The 18,268-nt window shown below is 37.2% G+C and overlaps 1 protein-coding gene across 3 annotated transcripts in view; it reads left to right on the forward strand.

Moving 5' to 3' along the window:
• The window catches only part of LOC306855845 (unconventional myosin-Vb-like), a 61,272-nt gene that overhangs the window by 15,552 nt on the left and 27,452 nt on the right, over positions 1–18,268 (forward strand). For all 3 annotated transcript variants that reach the window (XM_079394761.1, XM_079394762.1, XM_079394763.1), the window contains exons 2-11: positions 530–640; positions 1,488–1,659; positions 3,632–3,776; positions 10,882–11,038; positions 11,647–11,790; positions 11,878–11,959; positions 15,158–15,265; positions 15,370–15,479; positions 15,595–15,860; positions 17,451–17,532. In XM_079394761.1, coding sequence (XP_079250887.1) covers positions 530–640; positions 1,488–1,659; positions 3,632–3,776; positions 10,882–11,038; positions 11,647–11,790; positions 11,878–11,959; positions 15,158–15,265; positions 15,370–15,479; positions 15,595–15,860; positions 17,451–17,532 — 1,377 coding nt within the window. The remainder of the gene's footprint in view (positions 1–529; positions 641–1,487; positions 1,660–3,631; positions 3,777–10,881; positions 11,039–11,646; positions 11,791–11,877; positions 11,960–15,157; positions 15,266–15,369; positions 15,480–15,594; positions 15,861–17,450; positions 17,533–18,268) is intronic.

Raw genomic sequence — 18,268 nt, forward strand, 5'->3', positions numbered from 1 at the left:
GGCCAACTAGTTGTCCAGCAGCTACTAATATATTAACTCTAAGACTGTTTGCTAGAATACTACTTGAATACATCCAGCAGTTGATTCAAACATATTAGATTGTCTCATTTTTTAGGGCAGACAACCTCAAACACATACGCATCCCATGTAAGAAATTCTCTTCTCTAAATAACATGGGGCAGCATTTTATCTGAAGGTTATGCCAAATTCTGCAAACACAGTTTGCGTAGATCCTGCTGCGGTTCTAATTTATCTCTGATAACTCTTCTGCCTGTACTGCTGATCCTCCAATTATATACAGAGTCTGCTGATAAAAGCATTGCAGCTCTTATGTATTCAGCTTTGCCTGGTCCTCACTGGGAAGATGAATGACCACTTGGGTTGTTGTCTTCTGACATAAGCAAAACCATCATTGTATGTTCGTATTACATTGGCAAACACAGATGTGTTGCTTTCATATGTGTTGATTGAGCTTATGTTGGGATTTCAGTGGTTTCTTTTATTTAAGTGGTTTTCATCTGTGTTTCAGTACACCCGGGTTTGGATCCCTGATCCAGAAGATGTTTGGAAGGCAGCTGAAATCATCAAGGATTATAAGGAGGGAGACACAGTGCTTCATCTCAAATTAGAAGATGAATCGGTAAGCAAAAACCTTGTCTTTCACCAACAAATCTAGCATGAACTTTAATGACTTGCTTTATTGGTAAATAAATTAAATAATAACTAAATTAAAAAATACATTTTTGGAGAAAAATAATATTAGGAGCAAAATTGTTTGTCAAAATATTGCAGTCTATTTTTAAAAATTACATAGATTTGAATAAAAATTCTGGCTGGGTCTAGGAAGAGTAAAACAAAACAACAACGGCAACAACAAAAAAGGTGAAATCTGTACCAAAAAAGGCATTTGAAAAGTAGCAAAAATAAAAGACATGGTTAAAGGATTGCAAGAAATTTTTATTTGACCTTTATATACAAATAGAAAAGTGTGCCCCAATAGTTGACAAAATCAGATTTATTTTTTTCTGTTCAGACTATAAAACAACTACCGTAGAAGTGATTTTAAGCAGACTGAACAATACTGGGTTTAAAATCTCAGTCATGACACAGCAATTGTGAACTAAACCAGATCCTAACGCTTCTTGAATTAGTTTGGGTTTTACCATACTGAGGAAAATGTGTCTTATGAATCATTAATCATGTTTTGGTGTGTAAGAAGTGCAGGCCCTGAGAGGGAAGGTTGTACGCCATATTCTCAAGTGTATTATCAAAAAACAATGTTGGGGATACCTAAATAAACCAGTAGATGAAATAAAGATCAGCATGACTTATTGAAGCTCTTGTGCCTGTAATGCATTACAACACTCTCAGTCTGCCAAAAGACACTTTTTGACTCTTGAATTCTGTTACTTTGACATTGTAATTTGAATCCAATCAATTTCTAATCTACTGTTTCTTCTTAATGGCATTATTGTCTCTGTTCCTAGACGTTAGAATATTCCATTGGTCCCAAACACAATGTACTTCCATTTCTTCGGAATCCTGATATTCTGGTGGGAGAGAATGACCTCACGGCTCTCAGCTACCTCCACGAGCCTGCTGTGCTTCACAACCTCAAGGTCCGCTTCCTGGAGTCCAATCACATTTACACCTACTGTGGTAAGTCAGCGTGTGTATGTTTTAAACAGAATGGCTCTGATATATTGGTCATTTAATATTTAATTTTTATTTATTTGTGTTTAAATGACTTTATATTTGTGCTATTATGATCATAACTTGATAACTGTTTTTACATGGCTGGTTATTGGAAATGTGCTTCATATGTGGTAGCTCTAAAATCCAAATGTGACATACACATTTTATTTTCAGGAATTGCGAGTAAATGCATTTTAAAAGTAATTTTAGCAATTTTTGTAGGCTCTGTGTCTCATTTTCTATAAAGGCTCGTTTATTTAGGATATATTGGGCCAGTCTTACTAACAGCTTGCCCTTGTTAATAGGTTGTTGCATTTTGGGTTTACTTTTTATCTGTGGGTGTGTTTATTTCTACTGAAAAGTTCTTATAAAAAAAAAAAATGATGTGACCAATGTGACCTCTAGGGCAAACAGAAAGAGTGTATCTGCTGTTTTACATGCACCTAGGCCGTGGTCAAACAGTCTCAGATATTTAATGTCCACCCAGCTGTCATTTGTCTTGTTTTATTGTTGGTTCCATCTGTTGTGTTTTATTGTCATTTATTGTCTCTGTCAGGTCACAACAATGGCTATTGATGCCTTATGATTCCTCTTTTATGTTCCTTTTTACTTTCACAGACGTGTGTCTGTTTTGTGTTCGCTCTTTGAGGATGACCCATCATGCTTTAAACTCATTTTGCTTGCTGTGACATCATTCCAGTCTCCTGATATTTTAGCTGAGATTCATGAGCAAATAATTAATTAAAGGTGCAATAGGAGATCTCGGAAAATGCTAACTTTAGCCTGATAGCACTGAAAGCGAATGTCCCACCCTCCCTGCAATCGCCGTCCAAAGCCACACCCCCTGAACGCACATACGCTCAAAGAGCAGAATACCAGAGACAACATTAAATTACTACAATAGGCTACATCAACGGTTTCCAATCACAGTCCTCGTGCCCTCCCCGCTCTGCACATTTCATATCTTATCACGTCCGACGGTTGTTCTATTTGACCGTAAATCATTAAGTGCCCTGCGAAGAGGACATCACCAGATATTCTTCCATGATTCCAGTTCAAAGCGAGCGTACCATACAAAGGGCATTAAAGTGTGCGAGACATGAATTTAAATTGTATTTATTTACAGAGGTATATTATGTCACTCTTCACACTTCTCTAGTAAGTTTCATCTGTGTGTGAAGACGCTGCGCAGCGTAAATCCGTGAATGAATGTTCCGAAGTGAAATAAACTACAACGGATTTTCCCTGCTCAGGGAGTAGGGAGCAATGAACACTGTGTAGGGAGCATGTCAATCGGAACACAGTTCATGCACGCTAGCTCTCTTCTAACGAGCTGGTTATGTGAATCGGGTGTGTTAAGTAAGAGAGATGCAAAATATGCAGAGCGGATGGGGGAGCGCGAGGACTGGAATTGGTAACCACTGGGCTACATCATGTGTCATTCACCAGTGAGAAAACTTTATAGCACAGTTAGTAAAAGTACTACAATACCAGGAAGGAAGATCGGGTTGTTGATGTTTGCCTGCTATTCTAGCTGTCTGCACAGCGTGCGTGAACGCGCTGATGACGTATCGTGTCTGCGCGAACAGGTTGCGCAGAGGTATGAAAATACATACGTTGACAGGCAGGTAAGAAAGCCAATTAAAATGCTCGGACCAAGTGTTTTGATTGTACAAACATTTCTTGGTCCTACACCTTCCACAGAATATATAAATACATTTAGACCACTTCACTTAATGATAGCTATCAGGATGTGAAGAGACTTTCAACCAGAATAGTAAAAAATGTTTCTGAAGACAATCACCTATTGCACCTTTAACTTGTTTATTTTATCAGTATCGTCAAGATTTTGTCTGATTTAATTTGTGATACTGTGTATCACATCACCAGTGCTGCACAGTTGTAGGTGTAAAGCTATATTAATCTCTATTTTTAGGGATTGTTTTGGTGGCCATCAACCCGTACGAGCAGCTTCAGATCTATGGAGAAGAAGTCATCAATGCATACAGCGGCCAGAACATGGGGGACATGGACCCTCATATATTTGCTGTGGCAGAGGAAGCGTACAAACAGATGGCCAGGTTTGTATTTTTTCTCATTTTTTTTATAGTCCTATAAAACGTTCATGGTGCTAATAAAAGCTTCAAACACACCCCCCCTCCTTCAAAACCACTCCCTCAAAACACAAATCAACAAACCTAAAAACCAAATTTCTGATTGGTTAATTAAGTGGAGGATTTTTTTTTTTTTGAAGGCAGTTAATGCTTTTATTCAGCAGGGATGGATTAAATTTATTAAAAGAGACAGTAAAGATATTTATACTATTACAAAAGGTTTCAGTTTCTCTTTTGATCTTAGAGTACTTTTTTTGGTAAAAGCCATTCCGAATTCTTGGAACAAGCATTTCTCAGTTTATTAGCATCAAGCAAATGTTGTTGAAGCTGTTTGTTAAGCTTAGTTGTTTTCTAATAAAGAGCTCAGGCTTCAGATTAGTGACTTCCACTGGCTGCAAACAGAATGACATCACTTGCTTTGAATGCTGTGAGTAATCTGAAAGTTCAGCTTGACTCCATAATGGATTGAGTGGGCAGATAATCACAGTGCATGCAACATCATTCTTCGAACCTTTGTATTTACATGTGGGGTTTTTTAAAAGACAAAGCCATTTGCACATCAGGTTTAAGCTGGAGCTAAACATCCCACGCCGAGACATCATGACTTACTAATGACTTGTGTAATGCTGAAGCCCTAAAATAAGCTCAGGCAAAGGAGGAAAATGCTTGTGGTCAGACTGTGCATTTGATAGTCTTTACACATGCCAGTTACACTGAATGGACACGTCAATTATTTAAGAGTGTCAAAGTGGCTTTGCTGCATTTAGGTTTTCCTGAGGTAGCTCTCCTGGGACATGTGTGTGTCTAGTGCATATAGAACAACCAGCAGCAACCGGTGTGGTTTAGATTGGAGGATTTTAACTGCATATTTTTAGGGCAGTGAGTCTGGTCTCCCACAAGGAAAAGGCCAATTTTTATGTTTATTTTCTCTTTCCCACACACCTGTTTTTTGCTATGCACTGCAAAAAGTACATGATCCATGTAAATTTATACAACTTTAATCATTTAAATAAATATAAATTTAATTAGTTTAAATGTATATTTGGTGCCACTTTATATTAGGTGGCCTTAACGACTATGTACTTACATTTAAATTAATAATTTAATACAATGCACTTATTGTGTAAATGTACTTTTTTTTTTTTTTTTTTTTTTTTAAATACCTGAATGTAATTACATTTATAATTACACTGTTGACCCATCCTTTATACTTTAACCCAGCCTTAACCCTTGTGTTGTGTTCAAATCCCTAGAAAACTTGTGGTGGTGTTGGCACCAATAGCTCGTGATTAGTGCGTTGACATATAGCGCTCACGGCGACCCGAGTTCGATTCCTGTCTCGAGGTCCTTTGCTGATCCCACTCAGGGCTGTAGATTAATTCTTCCCACTGGTTGCACTTTTGCAACTAACTTTCTCAGTTTGTCGCACAAGCACATCATTTTTATTTATTTATTTATTTATTTATTTATTTTTGCTATAACTTTTGATTAATCAATGCATGCTGATGAACTTTTATCATAGTTTGTTATATGATAACGAAAGTGTTCAACATTCAACCCGTTCTTTTTCATCAGTATTATTTGTGATTTTTAAATTTTGTGAACAGGAAAAAAAGAATGAACTCTTTTCGTGCGCTTTCACGTTCACTTTCAAATTCTCAATCTTGGTGTCACGTTTTACAAGAAAAGATAATTGTCTGTTTTGCTTATATCTATACACCTTTCACTTTTTAAGACTAAAACAAAAGATGATTTGTTATTCTTAATTAAATAGCACAACAACAATAGCTTACAAAACATTTATTAACAAAAACAAATAAGACGAGGCATGGCAAAGGACACATCACATGCTGTATTATATACCGACTAATAAATTACAGAATGTTTAGCAAAACGCTGAGGAATCAAATAAATAATAGTATTAAAAAAATTAAAGAAAGCCTCCATAGCGTAACGTGAGGTAAACAGCAAAGATAACAAGCTTTTCAAAACAAAATAAGTAAAACTAAAATGGCTTTCACTGACAGGACCTTCTACAAGAATCCCAACCTGTTCACCTTCTCTGGTTAAAGAAACGGTCTTTTACTTTAGTCTGAAAACTAAATCCTCCGTTGCACTCCATCCGCTGCGCGCACCTTCGTGCTTGTGCTGACGCAGCGGGTATAAACCAGGCTTACACTTGTATGGGGGGTGCACCGTGCCATGGATTACCAACCAAAGTCGGCAGTCGTGTAGTTTTTACGTGTGAGAAGGAGTACGTCGCAACACAGACGCGTGACACCAACGCCGGAGAAGGAGTACGTCGCAACACAGACGCGTGACACCAACGCCGGAGAAGGAGTGCGTCGCAACAGAGACGCGTGACACCAACGCCGGAGAAGGAGTGCGTCGCAACAGAGACGCGTGACACCAACGCCGGAGAAGGAGTGCGTCGCAACAGAGACGCGTGACACCAACGCCGGAGAAGGAGTGCGTCGCAACAGAGACGCGTGACACCAACGCCGGAGAAGGAGTGCGTCGCAACAGAGACGCGTGACACCAACGCCGGAGAAGGAGTGCGTCGCAACAGAGACGCGTGACACCAACGCCGGAGAAGGAGTGCGTCGCAACAGAGACGCGTGACACCAACGCCGGAGAAGGAGTGCGTCGCAACAGAGACGCGTGACACCAACGCCGGAGAAGGAGTACTTTGCCACCACAATAAATTAGTATCTTACGCTCATGTGTTTTTTTCCCCAAGTTTTCTTACTTTCTTTATCAATCATTAACTTTTTTATTTTACTTTCCTGTGTTCTGATGACATTGACTGTATCCTTGATACTAATTGTGTATTGCATACAAACTTGTATGTCATTGATGTCATCTCTGTACTTTTTACAAACATAATAATTAAAAAAATACTTCATTTGCATTCTCTTGGAGATTAATGACAAATTATACACCATCAAAGTCGCAATTTTATGTTATGTTCACAGCTATTTACAACAACTTCAAATATAAACACAATTAATAATTATAATCTATACACAAAATATTCTGGGATATGTCATTCTGAGTTTTTACTTTTGATGGTGGTAAGAATTTTAATTAACACAACTGACTATACAATGTGTGAATAGCCTACATTAGCTGACGACTATATGCAATATTCTTTTCAGGAGATTAAGTCATTTTAATAGCCTATTATTTTCAAGAAATCAACAATGGCAAAATATATGACAAAAATACTATTCTAATCACAAATTTCAAAACAATGCAGGTTCATTTTCAATTGTTTTAACTAGGGCTATCAGTAATGATTATTTTGTTAATCATCTGCTGAAGATTTTATTTATATATTTTTGGTAATTAAGATAAGTGAACAATATCTTTTAGTACCAATTAAATACATGTAATAAAGCGGCAATAATAATTGGTTGAAATAAAGTATCAAAATGTATAAACAATAAACTTACGTATTTTATGTATGATAAGAAATGCCAGCAGACGGCCTGACGATTGTTGTTAAACTTTACATCACGAGCAAACCATTGTTTATCTAATGTTTAATTGCATTTACTCTGTAATGTTTGGCCACATATTTATGATAGAAATACTACAGCCAACAGTTTAAAGTTTTATTTTGAAACCTTAAACATTTATTTATAAATATATTGATGCATTCTCATGTGTTGCTGGCTATGTTTTTAAGTTGCTACAAATCATTTCAACAGCACAAGTTTTGTCCGCATTCCCAAATGCAAGTTATTGTAGAAAAAAAGTACCAAGCATAGAATAAAATAATACAAGGACCGTAAATGGTTTTGCCTCAAACTCAACTCTGTTGAACAGAACAGTACCAGAGGGTTAAAGGGATAGGATTGTTTATATTGTCCCAAACAAGTATTTCTTTTTCTTGCTTCTTTGGAAAATAAAAATTAAAAGGAGACTTATGGAAGACTTTTCCATGTCCCTCAAAAATATGATTATTGAGATTTCTTAAAATAAACAATGGTTCATTGCAGAGAAATTGTGAAAACTCTTGAAACCATTAATATTTACTGTACAGCTCAGCTGTACATATTTATGTTTTCTTGTGTTTTTTCCAATGTTTTTTTTTTTAAATTGTAAATTGATATTCTCCTTTTGATATTGATATTCAATGTAGGCTATTAGCCTATGGAAGTTTCATCATAACCTGCAGTTTTCTCTTGAACACAGTGTACGCATTTTCCTGTCTAATGTTTTCTCATTTTTCCAAAGGTACTAAATGTATAATCAAATCTAAGTAAATAATTGAATGTTCCTTTCTATTTCTGCTTGTTACTCTATTTACCAGCATTTCTTTGGATGTTATAAAACCATTTTTTCTTTCTGCCATCTACTTTTCACATTGTTTTATTAACTTCATCTCAGTCTTACCAATTTACTTTCATGCCTATATATATATATATATAAAACTTTCCTTTGGCTACCTTTTCACATTTACCTGCCAATGAATACGTCCTTACTAACTCAAGAGATTGCATTACAGTAAAATAAAACGATTTGCTTTTAATAAAACAGTCATTAATACAATTTCTAGACAATTCTGAGCCAAACAGAACATGAAATAGATCATTAACTATTAATACTTGAATTAGGTGTTGAGGCAGTTATCAAGGTGTTCAGGGTTGCATGATAATTACAGACAGGTGTGTTGGAGCAGTGTTGGAGCTGAAGTCTGTAGTAGCTCTTCAGGAGCAGGGCTGGAGACCCCTTGTCTATACAAATTATGATCTTTTTGGTTATTTCTTTCACCCACTGTTGTAGTGCAGGAGGGGTTCCATTTCATGTTTTGGAGTCTGCACATTTTGTATCTCTCCCTTATCTGACATACACCTTTCAGCACTCTCTATTTTTCCACCATCAAATATTAGTGATTCACATTTCACAAACTTACATGTAAATGGACTATATAAAACTACACTGTCAATACACAAGTTACATAAATCAATGCATTTATTTCCATTCAAAGTTAATACAAATTAATAATGTTAGACTAAAACGATTCCTTATATTATAGCTCCATCTAGTGGACAAGGTTAATATCCAAGCCTTCAGGTTGCTGTTGAAATTGCTGATGATTTAGAGCAGTGGCTTTCAATCCTGGAAATAAGGGAGACTTGCAAAATGTGCAGAGCGGTGGGTCCCCAGCACCAGGATTGAAAACCACTGATTTAGAGCAGTGGTTATAATGCCAAAAATACAATTATAATAGTTCAGGAGGAGAACAGTAAATTCTAAACCAGGAGTTCTCAACTGATTAGGGTTGGAGCTAAACTCTGCAGGAAAGCGGACCTTGAAGACCACAGCTGACAACCCCTGGTTCAGAATTTGCTGTTCTCCTCCTGAGCATCAGAAATTCATACATCTATTATAACTGCTCCTCTTTTTGGTCAGAAGTTACCATGTTAGTATTAATTTGTTGTAACAAATTTAATAATAATAATAACCATAAAAATCCTTTCTACCATCTTTTTACTGTTTCACTTTTTGTAAACTCTTATTTTCCAAAATAGATAAGCTATATACATGAAACCAAGAATGTTTTCCCAGAATAACTTGTTCTGCACCACATTTAATGTTGAAGAAAATGTTAAAAGACTTAAAGAAAATTCAGGCAAGATCACGAAGGAACAAAAAAGAAAGAAAAATTGAGCATAGGCTCTTAGGGCCATAGCATCCAACTTAAAATAATGCCTTTAATGTTCAAAACATGTTTAATTTATTCACTTCAACACTAACATAACAGCCAATACACACACACACACATACATAATACATGAAATAAATGTAGAATTCTTATGGATTATTGTCACTTGTTAGTTAACTAATTACTGTAAAATCTGTATGTATCAGGCGTCATGGAATGCGACGTACATAGTTCAGACGTACCAATCACACGTCATTTTTTATGTAAATTTCTCACGTACGCCGCCGTCACGTCGCCGCCTAAGATTGGTTCTACAGTGACGTCGCCGTGACGTCGCCGCGGGACTATCGTCTGCCCTCCCTATCAATCCCATTCAAAATTTGACACGGTCTGACGGCGACGGAAGGGTAGACTGCTCCTTCTCCTTCTCCTGCTGAGCCTTAGAACGGCACGGCCTGCCCCTCATACACTTGAAGCGATCGAACTGAAAGTGCCTCTCTTCACGTCATAAGTGAAATCTGACTCCTACTATGTGCCGCGGGTCTGCAGCGTGCTGTACGAAGCAGACGCTTTGGAGCAGCGCAGACCATGCACTCGCACAAATGCGACCACGTCAAATTTCAACTTGCACATTTTGGTCGCAGTCTAGAGCCTTGCCACTCCCCTCTCTCCTCCCCTCTAATTTCCTGTCATCTCTCTACTGTCCTATCTGAATAAAAAGGCATAAAATGCCTATTTTGAAAAAAAAAAAAAACTTCTGGTGTTCCCGGTCAAAAATTACCTGCCTACAACAAATAGCTTATAAATTTCTTATGTCATATTATCACCAACAGTCTTTTTGTCTGCTTGTTTTCTTTCAAGTAGAACTGTTATTGTGTTTATTTTTCCTCATTAATCTGAAATTACATAACTTTTACAGAAGTTTTTGAGTGAAATAAGAATTATTTGTGAATTTTTTTATTTTGTCAATGTTAAATAAAATATGAAAAAAACTTGCAGTTTTTCACACTAGCGTGCTCTATTTAACCAAAAAAAAAATTTGTTTTGAAATGCTTATATCTTGTAATAAATAGAACAAAAGAACACTTGTGGTGTTGTCCATTTTTAATATAAATACATTTTCTATTAATTGTTCGGTTTATCTATCTGAATTATTTGATTATTGCATTTTCCAGGGAATTTTGGTCCTGCTTGTTGACTGTCTTTTATAAGAGAGTCAAATTATATCATACATCATGCCATATATGTGTAAAATGGATGTTTCATATACCTCTCAATTCTGTAAACACTGTTTTATTAGTTGAATATGCTTTATATCAACAATGGATTTACAATATCTCAGATATTTATAGGGGCGCTGTTTTTATCACACATTTAAACCTGAATGTTCTTCTGCAGAGATGAAAAGAACCAGTCGATAATCGTTAGTGGCGAGTCTGGAGCTGGTAAAACAGTTTCGGCAAAGTATGCCATGCGCTTCTTCGCCACTGTGGGAGGTTCAGCGAATGACACCAACGTTGAAGAGAAAGTACTGGCCTCCAGCCCCATCATGGAGGTATGCTATGAAGTAATTCTTGTGAGAAAATACAACCTAGGTCACCACATGATGTTAATCAGTTGAGAACTGCTTGATTAGCTTGCTTCATGGACACATTACCAGAATAGTTTTTGTTCAATTTAATAAACTTGTGCCACCAAGTACTTCCATCATGTGCAGCAGCTGTAAAGGTGCCCTCACTTCACACATCATCCCATCCCATTGCCTCACTTGAGCTGCAAAATTAAACTCAAGAATCGGCAGGCCTGTTTGAACAGATAAGAGCAAAGCAGGCACTTATGCCCTTCAGGAAGATAATCTGAGTGCCAACGAGAGTGGCCAAATCTCACAGTCAATTTAGAGAGATCATTACTGCGGAAATGAGCACTGGTGATAGAAGGGCCTCTTAGGATGCGATCCTAGACATAGACCATCCTAATACCACAGGTGACTCATAACACCCCAGCATTTTAGGTTTACGCCGTTGCACCCTCCTTTGTGAAGTTCTCTCTCCACCCTTCTTATGTTCCATTATGCATCATAGTAATTTGATAATGTCCTTTTTCAGATTAAACCAACCAAAGAGTAACTCAAGCATAAAAATGTACTTTTTTCCTTCTGTGCAGGCCATTGGAAATGCAAAAACCACCCGCAATGACAACAGCAGCCGCTTCGGGAAGTACATCCAGATTGGCTTCGATAGGAGATACCACATCATCGGTGCCAACATGCGAACGTATCTGCTTGAGAAGTCCAGAGTAGTATTTCAGGTTCGTCTCATGTAGGAATGGTGCTTTAAGATTAATTTGCAGCCCCTTGTGCTTTTCCATGTGTTAAACATCACTATATATTTGCAGGCCGAGGAAGAGAGGAACTATCACGTCTTCTACCAGCTCTGTGCTTCATCCTCTCTGCCAGAGTTTAAAGATCTTACCTTGAGTAAGTGGTCCAGTTAACTCAATGACTGATTACTTGTAGCAGTATTTTTGAAATCCAAGTGTTTTTATTTGCCATTGACTAGGGCTGGGCCGTATGACGATACATATTATTGTTTGATGGCAGAAATAGGTGTTATAATATGTTCCTTGTGGCACAAGATGATAAAAAAATGTGAGGCATGATGCAGCTCATCTGTCAAATTAATGTATTGTCTTAAAGTATCTTCATTTTAGTTTTTTTTTCTTATTAAATATTCACATGCACATTTTATTAAATTAAAATGTAATAATGTATTTGGAAACATTATTGGAGGGGTGAGGTGTCTAAGTCGTAATACCTAGCTACTGGGGTGCCTCAGGGCTCAGTTCTTGGATCAATTCTCTTCTCTGTCTACATGGCATCACTAGTTTCTGTCGTTCAGAAATATGTCTTTTCATATCACTGCTATGCTGATGACACTCAACTCTTCCTCTTTTTCCATCCTGATGATTCGACGATAGCTGCTCGCATCTAGGGAACACATATTCACTATTAACTACGACTTTTCCCTCAATAAATTCCTAATTTGCTGCTTATTAATAGTTAGTAAGGTAGTTGTTAAGTTTAGGTATTGGGTAGGATTAGGAATGTAGAATAAGGTCTTGTAGAATAAGGCATTAATATGTGCTTAATTACTACCAATAAATGGCTAATATTCTAGTAATATGCATGCTAATAAGCAACTAGTTAAGAGACCCTAAAATAGTTTTACCATATATATATATATATATATATATATATATATATATATATATATAATACACAGTATCTCTCAGAAATGAGACACCCCTCACATTTTTGTAAATATTTTATGTTTTCATGTGACAACACTGAAGAAATGACACTTTGCTACAATGTAATGTAGTGAGTGTACAGCTTGTATAACAGTGTAAATTTGCTGTCCACTCAAAATAACTCAACACACAGCCATTAATGTCTAAATCGCTGGCCACAAAAGTGAGTACACCCCTAAGTGAAAATGTCCAAATTGGGCCCAAAGTATCAATATTTTGTGTGGTCACCATTATTTTCCAGCACTGCCTTAACCCTCTTGGGCATGGAGTTCACCAGCGCTTCAAAGGTTGCCACTGGAGTCCTCTTCCACTCCTCCATGATGACATCACGGAGTTGGTGGATGTTAGAGACCTTGTGCTCCTCCACCTTCCATTTGAGGATGCCCCACAGATGCTCAGTAGGGTTTAGGTCTGGAGACATGCTTGGCCAGTCCATCATGTTGGAATACTGCCCTGCGGCCCAGTCTCTGCTTCAGTATGTCACAGTATATGTTGATATTCATGGTTCCCTCAATGAACTGTAGCTCCCCAGTGCCGGCAGCACTCATGCAGCCCCAGACCATGACACTCCCATCACCATGCTTGACTGTAGGCAAGACACACTTGCCTTTGTACTCCTCACCTGGTTGCCGCCACACACGCTTGACACCATCTGAACCAAATAAGTTTATCTTGGTCTCATCAGACCACAAGACATGGTTCTAGTAATCCATGTCCTTAGTCTGCTTGTCTTCAGCAAACTGTTTGCGGGCTTTCTTGTGCATCATCTTTAGAAGAGGCTTCCTTCTGGGACGACAGCCATGCAGACCAATTTGATGCAGTGTGCGGCGTATGGTCTGAGCACTGACAGGCTGACCCCCTGCCCCTTCAACCTCTGCAGCAAAGCTGGCAGCACTCATACGTCTATTTCCCAAACACAACCTCTGGATATGACGCTAAGCACGTGCACTCAACTTCTTTGGTCGACCATGGCGAGGCCTGTTCTGAGTGGAACCTGTCCTGTTAAACCGCTGTATGGTCTTGGCCACCGTGCTGCAGCTCAGTTTCAGGGTCTTGGCAATCTTCTTATAGCCTACACCATCTTTATGTAGAGCAACAATTCTTTTTTTTTCAGATCCTCAGAGTTCTTTGCCATGAGGTGCCATGTTGATCTTCCAGTGACCAGTATGAGAGAGTGAGAGCGAGAACACCAAATTTAACAAACCTGCTCCCCATTTACACCTGAGACCTTGTAACACTAACGAGTAACACAACACCGGGGAGAGAAAATGGCTAATTGGGCCCAATTCGGACACTTTCACTTAGGGGTGTACTCACTTTTGTGGTCAGCGGTTTAGACATTAATGGCTGTGTGTTGAGTTATTTTGAGGGGACAGCAAATGTACACTGTTATACAAGCTGTACACTCACTACTTTACATTGTAGCAAAGTGTCATTTCTTCAGTGTTGTCACATGAAAAGATATAATAAAATATTTTACAAAAATGTGAGGGGTGTACTCACTTCTGTGAGATACTGTATATATAATCTTGCTATGTGTACTGTTAGGCTAACTGAGACTTGTCATAGCACTTGCTTATTATTGCTCTTTTGTTGGTTTTGATTGATTTTATTGTTCTCGTTTGTATGTCGATTTAGATAAAAGCATCTGCTAAATGACTAAATGTAAATGTAATTATTACTATTTAAAGTAGTTTTCTAATTTCTAATTAATTTTAAAATGTAATTTATTCCTGTGACAGCAGAATTTTGGCCATTCATTACTCCATTCTTCCGTGTCAAATGATCTTTCAGAAATCATTCTAATATGCTGATTTGGTGCTCAAAAAACATTTAGTATTATTACCAGTGTTGAAAACAGTTGCTTAATATTTTAGTGGAAACAGTAAAAAAAATTTCAGGATTAATTGATGAATAGTAAGTTAAATAGAAAAGCATTTATTTGATATAGAAATCCTTTGTAACAATGTAAATGTCTTTTAATGTCACTTTTGATTAATTTAATGCATCCTGTTGAATACATTAAAAAAGCTCTTACTGACCCCAAACTTTTGAATGCCAGCGTACATGATTTTTATCATAATGCTGCCACTGACAGTCTTTAAGTTTTAAGGTCACTGCACATTAAAAAATAAATACGACCTCACGTTGTGTCAATCATGTTTGCACACTGCCTCCGAAACTTTCGTCCGTCAAACAAAATTTGGATCAGGTTCGATTTTCTGCGTTCCCGCATCTGGTAGCATGCATTTTGATAAGAAAGGATGGGCAATATGAAAAAACAGGAAAATGCATGCGAAAATTTCGAACTCAGTGTGCAATGACCTTTACTCATTCAAATGATCTATTCATCCTCATGTTTTAGCCAGTGCAGAGGACTTTACCTACACGTCTCTCGGTGAGAACATTTTTATTGAAGGGGTCAACGACGCGGAGGACCTTGTGAAGACAAGAGAGGCTCTTACAATGCTTGGTAAAAACTACAGCAATAAATATGACCATAACCAAGGTTTTGCAACAAGCCATACTGAGTGTCAAACATAAATATTTATCATGATGACACTGTGTGTTGTGCAGGTGTGAAAGAGATCCATCAAATGAGCATCTTTAAGGTAATTGCCTCCATCTTGCACCTGGGGAACGTGGGGATTGTGTCAGAGAGAGATGGCGAAACCTGCCATATCAACGTAAGTGTACAACAAATATTGTGTCTTTTAGTGTATGTTATTTATTTGAGCACATTAGCATTAAACTGCTGACTATCCTTCACTAAACAATTACAATCTCTTTTTGCACCTGCAGAGGGATGACACACATTTGCATCATTTCTGTCGGCTGCTGGGTATAGAGCAGGAGCAGATGGAGCACTGGCTGTGCCGCAGGAAGCTGGTGACCACTGCCGAGACCTATGTGAAGAACATTTCGTATGCCCAGGCGGTCAACGCCCGAGACGCCCTGGCCAAACACATTTACGCCCATCTCTTTGACTGGATCGTGGAGCACATCAATAAGGCCTTGCACACGTCTACCAAACAGCATTCCTTTATTGGGGTGCTGGATATCTATGGGTAATGCTTGTGATAATGAGAGGGCATGCAAGTACAGCTTTAGAAACATAGCTCTTCGGGTTCTTATATACAGGTACATCTCAAAAAATTAGAATATAGTGAAAAAGTTATTTCTTGTAACTTATTTCAAAAAGTGAAACTTTCATATATTTTAGATTCATTACATGTAAAGTAAAACATTTCAAAAGTTTTTTTGTTTTTCATTTAGAGCTTACAGCTCATGAATGTCAAAAATCAGTATCTCAAAATATTAGAATATTTACATTTGAGTTTCAATTAATGACCATCCCTACAGTATACATTCTGGGTATCTCTTGTTCTTTGAAACCACAATAATGGGGAAGACTGCTGACTAGGCAATGATCCAGAAGACGAAAATTTACGCCCTCCACAAAGAGGGTAAGTCACAGAGGGTCATTACTGAAAGGTGTGGCTGTTTACAGAGTGCTGTATCAAAGGATATTAAATGCAAAGTTGACTAGAAGGAAGAATCAAGGTGCCCAAGCAACAGGGATGACCGCAAGCTTGAGAATACTGTCAAGCAAAGCTGATTCAAACACTTGTGAGAGCTTCACAAGGAGTGGACTGAAGCACGAGTTAGTGCATTAAGAGTCACCACGCTCAGATGTCTTCAGGAAAAGGGCTACCAAGCCACTTCTGAACCAGAGACCACTTCAGAAGCGTCTTCCCTGGGCTGTGGAGAAAAAGAACTGGACTCTTGCTCAGTGGTCCAAAGTCCTCTTTTCAGATTAAAGAAAATTTTGCATTTCATTTGGAAATCAAGGTCCCAGAGTCTGGAGGAAGAGTGGAGTACAGAATCCATGTTGCTTGAAGTCCAGTGTGAATTTTCCACAGTCAGTGATGATTTGGGCTGCCATGTCATCTGCTGGTGTTAGTCCACTGTGTTTTCTGAAGTCCACAGTCAACGCAGCCATCTACCAGGAAATTTTAGAGCACTTCATGCTTCCTTCTGCTGACAAGCTTTATGGAGATGCTGATTTCATTTTCCAGCAGGACTTGGCACCTGCCCACACTGCCAAAGGTACCAAAAGCTGGTTCAATGACCATGGTGTTACTGTGCTTGATTGGCCAGCAAACTCGCCTGACCTGAACCCCATAGAGAATCTTTTTTTATTGATCTTATGTAATATTCAAATTTTCTGAGACACTGAATTTTGGGTTTTCATTATCTGTTAGCCATAATCATGAAAATTTCAAGAAATAAAAGCTTGAAATATTTCACTCTGTGTAATGAATCTATATAATATATGGGTTTCACTTTCTGAAATGAGTAACAAAAAATATATTTTTCACGATATTCAAATTTTTTGAGTTGTACCTGTACAGTAGAGTAATATGTCTTATGTTTTGACCTTCCCTCAGCAGAAACTGCATTGAGTTTTTAGAGTCAGCATTTGCCTGTAAGCCTTTCTGACCATGGGACTAATTACTTCCTCAAAGAGGGGAACTTATTGATCTGCATTAGAGTAAATAAGCAGGGAAGTGCCAAGCCTATAGGATGCAGAGGTGTTGAGTTTGTTTTCAGGGAAACCAAATTGATTTTGTTAACATGTCTTCACCTCCCAACAGATTTGAAACATTCGAGATCAACAGCTTTGAGCAGTTCTGTATAAACTACGCCAATGAGAAACTACAGCAACAGTTCAACTCGGTCAGTAATAGATTATCAATAGATCCATAATGTATATTCTCAATTTTTAAGGTTAAGAAAATAACATTAGCTTTATTTGTTATAAATGTTTTAATTTAATATTTTAAATATTATTAATAATATATTTTTTGAATATATTGAACAATAATTTAAAGATTTTTCACAACAGAACTCTGAACATGGCATCTTAATTAGTTTCATTTTCACTGTCACACAAATACAGTATTTAATATACTATTTATAAGTACTTGTATATTAAATGAAGTATTATAATAACGATTATAAATTTCTCACATTTTAAAAGTGGAAATGATTTTTGTTTTATTTTAATAATAACTTTTATTAATAATAACTTGTATTTTTTTTAAATTATAAAACCATTTTTCATTATTTATAAAAAATGAATGAACAATTTTACCACTTTGGCTTGTTCTTGAGTGTTGTGCACATCTACAATAAAAAAACCTGGACGTTTCTTAATGAATAATCCAGAATGAAACTAGTTTTCTCAGGAGTATTGTTTTAATTGATAATCATTTTATAGTTTTTCTATATCACTTTCTAATCAGTTTTTTTTCTTTTCAATGACTTTCAGTATCACTCTATATCCTATTAGTCTTTTTCATTATTAGTTTGAATAACAAAAGTCAGTTGCTTAATGAATCATGTTCCAGGACATTTTAGAAATTAGAATTGCAATTACATTTTAGAATTGCATTCAGAAATAAATAATTAT

This window comes from Barbus barbus, assembly GCF_936440315.1.
Source record: "Barbus barbus genome assembly, chromosome: 36".
Classification (NCBI taxonomy): Eukaryota; Metazoa; Chordata; class Actinopteri; order Cypriniformes; family Cyprinidae; genus Barbus; species Barbus barbus.